Below are 15764 nucleotides of genomic sequence, written 5' to 3'. Positions count from 1 at the left end.
TATTTTTTAATATTATAATTATTATTATAATGATAAATTTTTAAATTTAATTAAAAATTTTATTATATTAATACTTTATTGAATAATACATAAATGGTAAGTTCTATAGTGGCATGGGAGTCAATGACTAAGAATGGCCAAAGTTTAACTCGACCAATCTTATGATGACATGTGATAAGGGAAATTTTTCCATTGAGTGGATTAATGTTGCATCATTGGTTTAGCAATAACTGAGTAGTAAATTATTGTGAGGATATTTGACGATTTTTTTGGCCAAAATTATTTTTCTGTTACGTAAGCCTTATTCTAAGCGGGCCAAAAATATGAAATGAAAAAATATGTTGGGTGTTCAAAAGCATGAAAAAACAAATGAATATGATTTTTGGAAATGCAATGTAACCTAAAAGGAATAATACATAAAAGTATACATGAGTTTTCACATGGTAAACTATTTGTCATGGTTATACTTCTAATCCATGTCACTTAATATATGAAAATGACCATACATTATGCCTTCCCTAAAATGTAAAGTTCTTTTTCTCCAGGATATCATGGATTTATATATTTGTACTTGTTAGTCTCTGTGCTTAGTAAATGATTGAACGATGTTTTATTTTTTAAAATATCTCACATATTTAAGTCAATTCAATTTTGATTTATCATTTTCAGTCAGCTAAACGTTTTGATGTGTTACTATGAAAAATATTTTCTATACACTAAAAATTAGGCACTAAATTATTTATTATTTATTTGTGTATATTTATTCATATTGATTTATATAATTTTTTAATTTAAATAATTAGTTACTAAAATAATTAAATGGCAGTGTTTCTGGTGGCTATTTTTTTAGATATTATCAAAGCATAGGTATAATACGGAGATATTATGTTAGTTTAGTGTAATGCATTGATATGGAGATTAAGAAAATACAACAAGAAATCGTTATTAACGATTTCATAATGGACAAAAAAACTGTGAAAATGAGACTAACGATTTTTGAATAGGAAAAAAAATATAGAAAATGGGACTTACGATTTCAAGTAGGACAAAAATAAGTTCTGAATCTATGGGAACATGAAATCGTTAGTGCTGATTTCCTTTTTTATTAATTTTGAAATTATTTAATTCGTAAACGTGAGTAACGATTTGTTTATTAACTTCTCTATATATAGAGTGCGTGCGTGAATGTAATGTCTTGCAATTCTCGATCTCCTTTTCTCTTTCTAATGCTCTTCTTCTACTTCTTATTCTTCTTATTGTTTCTCTTCTTTTCTGTGTGCAAGCAATTTTTTTGTTGTTTGTTATTGGGTAAATTTTTTTTGTTTATTTTAGTTATATAAATATTTCATTTTGATACTATGATATTTTGTTAATTCGTGTTAAAAATTATAATAGAAATATAATTTTCGTGATCACAAAAATGAATAATAATATTAGTTTTAAAATTTATTATAATGGTCAAATTTTATCTGAAACAGCTCAAGGTGTGATATTTATGTGTAATAATCTTTGTATATCTGTTTTTTCTTTTATGGTGTCGTTCGAAGAATTTAAGAGTTATATTTGTCAAAATATAGATTCTTATATGCCAAAGAGGGTGGCAAATATTTTATACAGATGATCTATATTAGTATTCGGTGGATTCGTTCAATTTCATGCGATGTGCATCAATGATGACACAAGTCTGCAAGAGATGTTCTCAATCTACTATCAAGCCCAATCACGAGTGTCTGTTATTGAGTTGTATATGGAGTTTGACCAATTACCAAATACGGTGGAACAAGATGATCATGATTTCGATGGGAAAAGTTATAACGGTGACAGCGAAGAGGAATATGAAGGAAATTACGATTTTGTTGATCCGAATGCAGACGAGGAACAAGAGGACTGTACCATTGAGTCGGACATCGAAGACGTCGCAAATGCACTAGCGAGAGAGCATCCATTCGAAGAACCGTCTTTCATGCGCGCTTTGGATCTCGATGCCATGAATGCTCCAGAATTTCCGGAGTATGCCAATGCAGGTTTGTAGTTGCATCACACCGTATTTGGATTAGAACTTTAAATATATGTTTGCGTATTAATATTATGCACTGTGTAAATATGGGTTAGCAGTGTTATTGTAGATCCACCTATGGTCAAGGATGGTGAATTTGTCATAGGGTTGGAATTTAATTCTAGAGAGGCTGTGATCAAGGCAGTTAAAGATTATACCATTCACAGAGGTGTTGATTATCGAGTTTTTGAGTCTGAGCCGACGACATTTTACGCGAAATGTGTGCAATATGGGCAAAGCTGTGATTGGCTTATCAGGGTTAGCATGATGCGAAGAAAGTATTGTTGGGAGATTAGACGATACAATGACAGCCATACTTGTACTAGAGCCACTATTTCTCAGGATCATTCGAAGTTGGATTCAGACACTATTGCAGAAGCAATTAAGCCATTGATAGAGGCCAATCCATCCATAAAGGTGCAATCAGTGATTGTAGATGTCCAATTGAAGTTTAACTACACGATTAGTTATCACAAAGAATGGTTGGCTAAGCAGAAGGTAGTTGAAAAAATTTTTGGAGGGTGGGAAGCCTCTTATGAAGCGTTGCCCATATGGTTTGAGGCAATGGTGAAGAAAGAGCCATCAGCAGCCGTCGAATATGAAACGTTACCTTGCTACCGCAGGGATGAATTGGCTCAGGATGTCAGGATTCTAAACCGAGTTTTCTGGAGTTTCTACCCATGTATAAGAGCATTTAGGCAAACCTCTTAACAATGAAAATAACGCATGGTATGAAATTAGAGGACGAATGAAACATAAGCAATAATAATGACATACATTAGCATTTGTAATGTTATCAAGCATCTGCCTAAAATGTGCAGGTGTCCACCGTGTAAACTCACTCGAAGGGGCATTCCACTCATTCCACCTGTCATTGAATAATGTTACATCAATATAATGCATTTACATAGTCAATTAATAAAACATCAGTAATGAATATCCTTAGAGGTCATACCGACAAGCTAATAGGAAAGTCGGGGGATGGCGAATTGGTGCAAAGAAAGGCATCTGTTCCTAAGCCCATACGTGCAACAGTGCTAAAGGCCCATTCAAATATTTACAATCATATTGCGTGGCCCTACACAGAGACCTATACAAGTGGGCAAGACAAGCTGATCCCCAACTATATGTCCTGATTCTAGGAATATTACAGAGCAAGGGTAGAAATTTCCAATGCACCACCGCACCGGATTTGTCATCAAATAACGTGGTACCAAACAGCGACATAATGTGGCACCTGGTATAACGCTTCATAGCCTCATGAGTAATCAAAATTATTCCATGCTTAACATTACGCAACCATGTTAGCTTGATAAAGCTACCTCTGCATTCACTCGCTGTTGGGGCAACTCCAAAGTTCATCAGACATTCTTGCACCATGGATCTGTGATTACTGTTGGTTGGCCCTGTATCTGGTAGCCCAGTTCTTTGAAGTCCAAGTATCAAAGCTACATCTTCTAAAGTAATAGTAAATTCACCTATAGGGAGATGGAACGTATGAGTCACTGGATTCCACCGTTCTACCAAGGCATTTATCAGGGCCGTTTGTCCTGGAATTTTTCGAATTTGAGACACATTGTAAAAGCCAGCGGCTCTTAGATAGGATTCTATTCTTCAATCATATGGTTCTGGAGCATATAAGTGTCTCAGTCCAATTACTCTAGAACCCTGACAGAAATAATCAACACATAATTATAACTGTTAAAATAATAATGATAATAACAACAATAACAATATCAATGTTAATAAGTATGGAAATGCATTTGGAAGTGAAACTATTAAAAATGAATTATAACAACCGTAATCACAATAACTAATAAAACTTAATAACACTATCAGTAAACATGTAACTATCTCAATAATAATAATAATAATTAAAAATAAAATAGCCACTAAACTCTTAAAAACAGTGTACTCACATGTTTATTTGGACTAACTATCATGTTCATATTAATTTTGTACACTTAAATCAATTATGATAACTAACTTCACTTTTAGTCTATAATAACATTATCAGTAATCTAATAATAATAATAATAATAATAATAATAATAATAATAATAATAATAACTAAAAAAATAAAATAGTCACTAAACTCTTAAAAACAGGGTACTCACATGTTTATATGGACTAACTAGGCTCAGGATTCGGTGGTGCAGGAACCTTTGGACCACTTAGTGGTCCAAGTAGAAAACATGTTTTTGGAGTTTTTTTATCAATTGCTACGTAGTCTTTGAACTAATTTTAATTACAAATCAACCTCATATATTTTATTTAATTATAAAAATAGTTTTTTATTTTATAAATTATTATTTTATCAATTATCTATTATATTTATTAACAATCAAATACAAAAATATAATTCACGAAAACAACATGGATTTACCAAATACAATCGATTGGTAATGTAATCCAATCGATTGGAAGGTGATGAAGTTGAATGTTTTGCCAATTTCAATCGATTGGTAATGGAATATCCATCTACTCAATCAATTGGTAATGTTCTCATTTTTCAGAATTCTGTAGGATTTTGCACAATTTATTCTATTCTACTTCCATAAATCACAATAGGTTGTACAAATCCTCATTAATCCAATTTTTTTTTTCAATCACCATGATCAAGATCTTATTATCTTCTTGCACCAATATCAATGTATTAACATAAAATTATTTTTATAATTAAATAAAATATATGGGATTAATTTGTAATTAAAACTAATTCAAGGACTACGTAGTAATTGATAAAAAAACTTCAAAAATATGTTTTTTACTTAGACCACTAAGTAGTCCAAAAGTTCCTGGACCACCGAATCCTATGCCGACTAACTACCATGTTCATATTAAATTTGTACACTCAAATTCATTATGATAACTAACTTCACTTTTGGTCTATAATAACATTATCAGTAATCACATAATAATAATAATAATAATAACTAAAAAAATAAAATAGCCACTAAACTCTTAGAAACAGGTACTCACATATTTATTTAGACTAATAACTATGTTCATATTAACTTTGTACACTCAAATCAGTTATTATAACTAATTTTTAGTCTATAATAACACTATCGGTAATCATATAGCCTAATCATATAACTATTTCAATAATAATAATAATAATAATAAGAATAATAATAATAATAATAATAAGAATAATAATAATAATAATAATAAGAATAATAATAATAATAATAATAAGAATAATAATAATAATAATAATTAAAAAAATAAAAATAGCCACTAAACTCTTAAAAATAGGGTACTCACGTGTTTATTTAGATTAACTATCATGTTCATGTTAATTTATTATACTAAAATTTATTATTATAACTAATTTTTACTCCATAATAACACTATCAATATATAATAACACTATCATGTAAATATATAATAACTATCTCAATATTAATAATAATGATTAAAAAATAAAAAAGCACTAAACTGTTAAAAACAGAGTACTCATGGGTTTATTTAGATTAACTATTATGTTCACATTAACTTATTATACTTAAATCTATTATTATAACTAACTTTTACTCTATAACAGTACTAAGTTCATTTAACCAACTTATAATTGATGTTAACATTATAAATAATTTTATAGACAAAAAAAATTACTTACATATAAAGAATGATCAAGATATTTCACAATATGTTTATCCATTGAGATTTTTTTCTTTTCCATCTTAAAAAAGATAAATCTGGAGTTCCACAAAACATACAACCTTCATATGGAAACAATGGCACTTAAAAAGAAAGGAACCGAAACAGAGAGCAGAGAGTTAACACACACTTTGTGTGTTGGTGTTTTGGTCTTCTCAATGATGAGTGAGAGCTTCTGGGGAGAGAGGAGTCACGGACCACACAGGGACTCACCGCATGCGAGCCACGTGGACACAGCATCAAATCGGAAGTACCGATTTTATTCAAGCTTCCCAGCCGTAGATCGTCTATCTTGCGGTTGCTATCCATTGTCTCTCTGCTCACCCCCATGAAATCGGTACCCTCATTTTATTTATTGATCCTAGCCATTCTCACTTGATCCAACGCCTCCAGCTTCTCTTTCCACACTCTCTCTCCTAATAGAAAACGCTAATCACAATTTGTTTAAAATCGTTATTAACGATTTCTGAATATGCCAATTATCAAACCCATATCTGTGCATAACATACTCAGAGCCTCATTTCTGGATATTACCCACCTTCTATCCTAATATTAAAAATAAAAAACTCGTTTCTGGTAGCCACATGGTTTCGGTGGCTAAAGTGGCCGAATTTCAGAAACGAATCCAATTTGGACATGTGACCACATGTAGAGTTACAAAAATCATACTTTGACCAGGGTAAAGATTGTAATGGTACAAATGAAGCCTGGTGAAATTTTTCAATCAATAAACAAAGGTAGTCAATAATTTTTTTTATTTTAATAAATAAATTAATTATAAAAATAACTGAAATAGATAATTTAAAAAATATTTATCGAAATAAATATTCTTCCCTTATCTCGTTTACATTGTAAACGAGATAATTTTGCACGTATCTAGTTTATGGTGTAAACTAGATATGTGTAGTTTTTTCATTTTCATATATCTCATTATATATTTATAAATAATTAAATATAATTTTTGAAAATAATAAAAAATATTAATGATTTAAATTAGACCAAACTCTTAAGAATAGAACGTTTCACATAATAGGAAAGATGGACGATTTTAAATAATAGGAAAGATAAGCAATCCATTTTAAATAATAGGAAATATGAACTGTTCATTTAAAATAAGCACTTTAACACATTTACTTTTCTAATCGTGTTAAACTACCCACTATTAACACGGTTATCTTTTTTCTAACTACTCATTATTAAAACTATTGCTTCTTCCATTCACTTACTTCCATCCATTGACGGTTTTTTATTAGGATTTATATAAAAATTTAGAAAAAAACCCAAAATAGCCCCTGACAATTATCTCGAAAGACAACGAGGCCCTTGACAAAAAAAACCCCAATCCGGCCCCTGACAATTACCTCGAAAGGACAACGAGGCCCCTGTGCCAAAAAAATCAATGTTATTTTTTTTGGCACAGGGGCTAATCAGTCCCAAAAAAATATCAGGGGCTGGATTGGGTATTTTTTTTCTTGGGAGCCTCGTTGTCCTTTCGAGATAATTGTCAGGTGCCGGATGGGGTATTCACTCAAAAATTTAAAATTTCATTTGATGTATGGGAGTACATAAAAATTTTGTTTGTTGCATAGCAGCACATAAAAATTTAAAATATAATTTAAATAACCTTATCCTAGACAGAACTCAATGGAGATGGATATATTTCTGCACCATGTTAAGGTTTTGCAACTATTCTTGAGTCCTTAATTAAATTATAATAAATCTAATTTATCAATTTTATTATATACCTTTTCTAAGAACCATTCACAATACACCACTATACTCAATTTAAAGTTTAAAGCAACTTTAAGCAAACAACAGTATTCAACATGCATAGTATGTTCTGATGTCATTTAAATGCATCAAAACAACCATGTAACTCAGAATCAATAAAAAAATAAAATAAAAATTCAAAATGAAATATCTACAGAATTTATTTTTCATATGGAACGGTCATTGGTGTTTTTGCTCAATATTAAAAATGGGGTGTTTGGTCGGTTTGTGGGTGCAGGTTTAACATGCGGGGGCGTGGTAATGTGACAGGCTAAGATGGGTGGCAGGCCCTGATAACATGCGGTGAGTGTGTTGCCTCCGAATCTTAGAAGTGTTGCAGGGTTTCCGCGCGTTTCCAAGGAGCCTGTAGCAACACGCGCTGGGAGAGGGGGTGTTGTAGGCGGTCTGCATGCAGGGGACAGCCCCTCCACTCCGATAACCAGCGACCCAATGAAACTATAAATTGAGCTTCTTCATGACCCATTCCATACATCATTTCCATTCTGTAGTGTGTTAGTATATTAGTAGTGTGAAAAAAATATATAGCGAGAAAGAAGAAGAAGAGAGTTAGTAATGTGAGTATTGTGTTTAAAAAAATTATTAGTTTGTAGTGATTAAAAATTGTACATAATTATACGGCACCCGAGAAACCTATTATCAATTATTTGGATCATCCCATTTATATAAGTTGATAATTTTTTTTTTGGTAATTCAATTTTTTGAATTTCTGTAATTTTAATTAATAATATTATTTTTCTATGTTAATATGAGATAATCCATTAAATTTTGGAATTCTTTGTTATAATGTGATTATTTTTGCATAGATTTAATAAATAATTTAAATGTTAATAAATGTATTTAATAGATATATTTAATGAATAAATATATTTTTGTTGTACCAGCCTAACAGGAATCTTATGGTTCGTAAACTGGATCCGCCAGAGACGTGGAACCTAATGGTAGAAGACGCTTTACGAGAAATGAGATTCTACCATGTTTCTAGAATTTGGGTGATAAGAGAATTTTACCCTTTATTATCTGCTTTGGTGGAAAGGTGGAGGCTGGAGACTCGCACCTTTGTATTGCCGGTGGGTGAGGTCACTGTGACATTGGAAGATGTCGCTTATATATTTAGCCTACACATTCATGGGCAGGTTGTGAGCGGCTGGACAGATAGCAGTGGCGAATTCCTGTAGAGCTAGAGCATCGCGATTTTCGGCTGCGAACCCATTATGAGTAGTTCCTCCAAATCTTACATAAAGTTGGCATGAGTTCGCCGTATCAGAGACACAGATCGATTGGACATTTTGGAGTCTATTCAGAGATACATCAGATGCCAAATTTTCTATTTTCTTGGTTCCACCTTATTTGCGGATAAGTTGACGGTATATGCCCACGCGAAGTATCTACCATTGCTCCATGATTTCAACCTAATCCAAACTTACAGTTGGGGTCAGCATGTCTTGTGCATCTTTACAGGGCATTGTACCGTGCATCACATTATGATACTAAGGAGATGGATGACCCTCTTAATATTTTGTTTGTTTGGACATGGGAGCGAATGCCGTGTATTGTGCCCGTACCGAGGCAGTATCTTCCAGCGGCCGACGTACCAGTTGCTCGGAGGTAACAGTTCCTATTTTAGTTGTGTATTCTATTGTTTGACAGCACATTTTTTAATTCTTTCAATGTTACGTGTTTCAGGTGGAGCCATTTCAAACGAATTTCCGCGTGGTTATCAAAGACCACGACTACATTTAGGCAAGAAATAGACTATATGAAAGAGGTAAATGTTTTTGCTTTGTGTGTGTTAACATCCAACATTAATGCCAGCGTTCTAATTTTCTAATAACATGTTACAGTTTGTGTGGCAGCCGTATGAAGGAGTGATCATACCCGACGAGCTACATAGACACCTTGAGGTGTGTAACACCGTTGCTCCATTATTGTCGTTCGAGTGTGTGGAATGACACTATGTGAACTAAGTGATGCGTCAGTTTGGGTATGCACAACTCTCCCCGACAGTAGTAAGAGACATTCTACTGGCAGAGCATTGCATCACTCTTCGCGGAGTGCAACTTTATGACTGAAAAGTTTAACATGCGCAATGGATAGAGGAATGAGACAACCGCCGTAACACTCGATTGTAGGATCTGCACCCCTTCCGACTTGGGACTTTAGACCGTCGGCGGAATACCAGGATTGGTACGTGGGTTCATACGGACCTCTGGTGAGATTGTCGGAGCACGTTCCTTCGCATCCATATCAGCCACTAGCACTACAGCCACCAGCACCTTAGGGACCACCTCAGTGTGCAGTGTTTGAGTTGTTTCCTTATTATGTACCACAACCATTAGACCACAATCATGGTAGCTAGCACAGTCACCACATTTAGTATAGTCATCATGGTCAGTCCGGCAACCATAGCAAGGCCAATCATCACAGACATCACAGTCAGCATAGTGGGCACAATCATCACTCTCAGCATAGTCGGCACTCTCAACATAGCCAGCAGGGTCAGTTCAACCAGCATAATCAGCCCACATATCACATTCAACCCGAACAAGAATATGTTGACTTCCTGTTGATCCCATCGTAGATTCCCATTGACGGTTATGGAGATGACCAGATACAGCAATGGGTCAAGCCTAGTTTGGGTGGTTGTCTAGATTTACCCACTATATCTTCATCGTCAGAGTTGGCTCATCCACATCAGGCATTAGTAGATATGGACTCTGGTATGCAGGGGCCTGCTTTTGATCACACTTCAGGGCAGGCATCGTGTGATAATGGTTTTATCGAGCTGCATGTGGAATTCAAGGTTGCTGATGAGTACAACCTCGGTGCATCTGCTCTGACAGAGGCAGGTGGGTCGACCACTCTTGCTATCGATGATTCAATTCAGGGTCATCCGTATGACCTACGAACGAAGCAAAATCCACTTGATAGGCTTACTCCGTCGCAGTTCGGTCAAGGCATAATGGGCAAAGGACTGAACTGGATAGTTTGAAAGAAGTGAGCAGGAATTTAGTAATTAAGTTTAATTTTAAGAATTAAGTTAATGTAATTCTTAGTTAATCGTTTATATATTTACCTAATTGAATTTTAAATTATGGTTTCAAAATTAAGTTAATGTTATTCTTAGTTAATGTTTTGTATGTTTAGCTCACAAGGCATTAAATGATAATATTAACCTAACAATACAAACATGGCGAACATGAAAAACATTAATGGATTAACTCTAATTTAAAAATACAAACACGACGAACATCAAAAGCATTAACTGATAAAATTAACCTAAACATACAAACACAAAGACCAACAAAGATCTAAGGACTACCATCGTCACCAGCACCACTCGGTCGAGCACGCTAAGGACATCGACTTCGACTATGACCTTGTCTACCACAGAGACAGCATATCCGAGGACCACGCATGTCGCGTGAGTATATTTCATTCAGGTATTAGGTCAATTTAGGATGACTTTTCAATGTTCGCCTCAAGGCGGGATTAGTGACCAATGTGGGTCCCTAATAAGCAGGCCATGTCTCTAGATCACCTAATGGTATGAACTCAAATAATCTATACACCTTACGAGCTTCTGTTATTTTGTACACATCATGCACATACAATTGCCAATCGAGATGCTGGTTAGCATAACAAACAATAACATGGCGATATGGTAGTCGTTCCACTTGAAAGTGCCCACATTACATGTCTGTCGCGCAAGATCAACTACCAACACCTTTTTAGTAGGCATTTCGCGCACCTCAAATACCTCATTTTGTCTATCAAACCGGTGAACAACTATGTTCCCAACTCATTGCATATTTGCTTCTATCCGCTGTTGTGCAAATACAGAGTAAGTAAATCTAGCATGCTTGCGTTCGTGAGTCTCGTCACTTTTCCACGTAAATAGTTCATTTAACCGATAATATGTTGCTCAGACGAGCGTTAACACAGGGAGGTTTCGGGCACCCATCAACACTAAATTAATGCACTCGACAAGGTTCGTTATCATATGACCCCATCGATGTCCCTCGTCAAATGCCAATACCTAGTGTCTAAGTCCAATGGCATCGCACCACCGGGCATATGCCTCACCTCGCTCTTCCAACCTCTTATAGTTGATGTTATACTCTTCCATTGTCCTTGAATACCTTATGTTGACAACAAGCTCTTGCAAGTGCGAGACCTTGAATGCCCTTAAGAAGTTACTACTAATGTGCCTTATACAAAACATCCACCATGCTCTTGGGGGTTACTAATCACCTCCGAAACGATTTACTGCTGTTTAGATTTATTCATGTCGGTCTGAGATCATACCCACACCGTCTCTTCTAACAACATGCCTTTGTAAATTTCTGAGAAAAAAGTGCCACGCATCAGCTGTCTCCCCCTCCACCAGGACAAAAGCGATAGGCACAATGTTTTGATTCCTATCTTGTGCAACAGCAACCAGAAGTGTACCTTTGTATTTTTTGTAAAGGTGTGTGCCATCAACTTGAACTAAAAGCTTGCAATGCCTGAATGTCCTAATGCATGAATTGAAACTCCAAACGCGGTGAAGTATTCTGACACTGTCCGCCTCCTCACTCCCGTTGTACATAGGTTGTATTTCTATTTGGACAACTGAGTTAGGCATCTTTTGAACCATGACCGAGAGCCACTATGGCAACGCTTGGTAAAAATCCTCCCAACCACCGAAAACTATGGCTTTGGACTTCTACTTTGCCAGCCAAGCCTTTCGGTAACTGATGGTATAGTTGAACCTTGACTGGACTTCCGCAATTATAGATTTGACCTTGATGGACAGGTCGGTTCAACCAATGGCCTTATAGCCTCAACAACTGTGTCCGAGTCCAACTCGAAATGATCTTGTGAAATCGTTCTGATGGCACACATGTGCCTACCGTTGTATCTTTGTATCTTCCAACAACCTTTTTTCTGTATCAAGCTGGCTCGGATAAGTCAGTTGCACCCACACCCATACGTCTTGCATTTTGCATAGAACGCCTGTGGCACGAACTCAAAAACATTTTAGTTGACTCCTCTAGAGATATTGTAACTTCTGATTGCTACAACGACAGACTTTCTAGAACTATATTCCATTCCAATTCTAAACTCCCCGTCCTTAGGATCAACAACACCTACACAAATCAGAAATCGTTATTGCTTGATCCATCCAAAATATAAATGAAGACAAATGTATTATTCACTCATAACGTACCTATGTTTGCATATTTGAAAAATTCCGATGCATACATGGCGTCAAGGTCCAAGTTACGCATACAAGGCGGAACGTCCATGGGTTGACTAACTGCAGGAGGAACCACTGCAATCTCCGCTACAGCCTCAATTCCTACATCACCATTCTCATCTTCATCGTCGGCTTCACAAGTGGCTTCGAAGTCCTCTTTGTTGTCACCATTCATTACTTCGTACACTATAGCTCTATCATCCTCTATATCTAAATCATTTTGAATCCCATCTGCCTCTATGTTCTCAAACTCAAAATACAGCTTAATCTGTGGCTGTTGCACCCGAGTCTACTGGTGAATTTAGAACATATTTTGCATACTCGCTTCGTCAATGATTAGCATAATATCAAATTGTATTAGACCATAAAAAACTATAATGGAATTCCGGTACAAAATACTACTCACTCTCCTCAACATACCGTTCTCCATGCTTTGACAGAGGCCGTTCTAAAGCTCCATGAACGTCATGGTGCATGAAACCACAAACAAACGGATTCTGACACACAAACCTCACTCCCTCATGAATATTTCGTATAATCTCCCTGTTGCAATCCACTACCAAGTTTGCGGTATCCTCAATCACACCAGAAATACACTCTCTCTTCTCCGCAATGACATGGTACTGAGCTTGGCTTTATATAGACAGAGCACTCAACACGCACACCACGTGTTGCATCGCCATGGAATCACAAAGTGACACATCAGCAATACGCCCCCCACGTGTTGAAGCTGCCCTCCCATCACACTTTGACACGTCATCAACACTCTCCCCACATGTTGGAAGTGCCCTCGAATCAGTCATTGCCACGTCAACACGTGTTAAGGGGGCCTCAAATCACACGTTGCCACATCAGTAACACGCCCCTCACGTGTTGCCAGCTCGCCCTCCACGTGCTGCGTCAGCAAGCCCCCCACGTGTTGATAATGCACATCTGACATGTCCTCCAACATGCAAATACACCAAAAACGCCTATTTCCATTCAAAACACCAACATACTATCCATATTAAAAAAAATGAGCCAAATATCTAAAGTATATTCTATGGGCCAAAAATACCGAGAGCCTACGATGATAGATACCAAGATTGCTAACACATTTTGTTTCCAAAACTAATTAGATTTGCTGCATTCTATCCATCCATCATTGCCAACCACTAGTATCATCCCTGTACAAGCTTTGAACTTACATTATATACAATGACAAAAACAGGTTAGCGAAGCCGAGCTACTTCCTAGAATTGGGTGGTTACAAGATTTGCAAATATTTTGCCGGAAACCAGGTATCGAAGAACAAATTATGGCAGCAACAACTGAGTATATTTTCAGATTTGTTCCAGTTGAGGAGAGGAACACTATTTCCTGATCTTCACCATGCAGAAAAGGCCATGAATTGGCCAACAGGAGTTAGATAAAACGATTATGTAATATAGCTATTACGCAATTTACGGTACCCTAAGGGTTCATAAGCAGGCACTCCAATGGTTCACAAAATCTGAGTACGTTGAACCCTTCTGAAAATCAAGCTAAGTCTGCAAACAAATACAAGAATGAGTCAGTGAGTATCTATTACTAAGCCTAGTGCAAAGTACATGTGGAATCTAAACTCGGTTAGTCAATTAAACACAAAAGTCAGAGACAAATAGATACAATATTATGAACAATGTTAAAAACAATAAACCGACCCAGCTACCTGACAATTTTAAAAATTATCCATTTCAGAGTTAAGTTGGGTTGCTGGATTATCCAATGATTAAACCCACTTAAACCCTTTTTATTCATTTTTAAGTACATTGACCTACCAAATATATGAAAATAACAACCCAGGATCCAGAGTTCCTATCGTGTCTAGAGCTCAATAATAGAACCTAATGAAAGAGAAGGATGCAGAACTTATTCACTTGTGCATAAAGTTCGGTAGACATGGTCAAACTATTGTTACCCTAAAAAGTAGAATACTGTGTTTTAATAGTCCCTTTTTCAAAACGCCTAAATACATGAATGTTTCAATGAACCTAAAAAAGTGAAATTGAAAGTTGCCTATCTTTTTTGGTTTTTCAAAAGTCATAAGAGTTATGTTTGCTAAAACAAAATAAAAGTAGTTTTTAAAAAGCTTAAGTTACAACAATAGTGTTTGGTGAAATCACTTTTAAAATTTAAAATAATTATAATAGACATAAATATAATAAAGAATAAGAATATATTTCAGAGAACGCGGATCGAGTCGTAGATCATCCTCGTTCGCCTCACGACCTCACGGAAATGAAGCTGCTCGTGAAGGCGGAGTTCGGAGACCCTCACCAGCTGCTTCTTCTTGCTTACGCGCTTCGAAGGAGCCGCGACGACCAACGACGAAGATGGCGGAACGGGAACCAAGGCGCGTGAATCCGCTTCGGGCGTTGCCTCAACCTCAGCCTCAGCCTCAGGTTCAGGTTGGGAACTAGAAGCATAGGAAAGAGAATCTTGAAAATTCGGGTGCGACTGTGACTGTAATTGTGGCGTCACGGGTTCCGGAACGGCGTCCTTTTGGAAGAGAGTATCAGAGAAAGCTGTACGGAAGAGCTGAGAGACTCGGAAGAAGTGGTTGTAGAGTTCGGAGTCTTCTTGTTCTTCTGGAGAAGCAGACGCGAATGGTGGCGCGTGTAACTCAAACTCGTTGTTGTTAGGTTGGGGTGGTTGTAGTTGTTGCTGGTGAGGGAACCAGTGAGGGCGTTGTTGGGAATTATTAGAAAAGAAGAAATCGTCGAGAGGCTCTGGTTTTGGAACTAGTAACGGCGTTTGTGTTGGTTGTAACCGTAACGGCGTTGGGGTGAGGCCTGGCGGTGAATGAGGGTGTGGGTTGTTGCTTGGGGTTTGGAGTGAGAGAAGAGAATCCATCGTTTGAAACGGGAAAAGAAATGAAATGTTTTAAGTGAACGAGAAAGAAAAGAAGCTACATTGGATGCATTTTATTAAAGTTCTTGTTTCTTGGGAAGAAGAGAAAGAAAGAAGCGAAGGAAGGAGGAGAATGAGCTA

General features: G+C 36.1%; 3 protein-coding genes across 3 annotated transcripts; all 3 read right to left on the bottom strand.

Annotated features, from left to right (window-relative positions):
• LOC107607100 (serine/threonine-protein phosphatase 7 long form homolog) lies at positions 2916–6052 on the bottom strand. The gene is made up of 3 exons (XM_016309085.1): positions 5977–6052; positions 3083–3606; positions 2916–2924 (listed from the first exon to the last, which is right to left on the bottom strand). Exons 1-3 carry the CDS (start codon positions 6050–6052, stop codon positions 2916–2918), a joined length of 609 nt encoding a protein of 202 aa, XP_016164571.1.
• LOC110264955 lies at positions 10729–14943 on the bottom strand. The gene is made up of 2 exons (XM_021107627.1): positions 12723–14943; positions 10729–12642 (listed from the first exon to the last, which is right to left on the bottom strand). The coding sequence occupies exons 1-2, from the start codon at positions 12925–12927 to the stop codon at positions 12533–12535; spliced, it is 315 nt and encodes a 104-aa protein (XP_020963286.1). The 5' UTR covers positions 12928–14943; the 3' UTR covers positions 10729–12532.
• LOC107607101 (histone-lysine N-methyltransferase family member SUVH9-like) lies at positions 14955–15626 on the bottom strand. The gene has a single exon (XM_016309086.1). It carries the CDS (start codon positions 15624–15626, stop codon positions 14955–14957), a length of 672 nt encoding a protein of 223 aa, XP_016164572.1.

This window comes from Arachis ipaensis, chromosome B07 (genome assembly GCF_000816755.2).
Source record: "Arachis ipaensis cultivar K30076 chromosome B07, Araip1.1, whole genome shotgun sequence".
Classification (NCBI taxonomy): Eukaryota; Viridiplantae; Streptophyta; class Magnoliopsida; order Fabales; family Fabaceae; genus Arachis; species Arachis ipaensis.
This window is presented reverse-complemented; position numbering and strand designations above follow the sequence as displayed.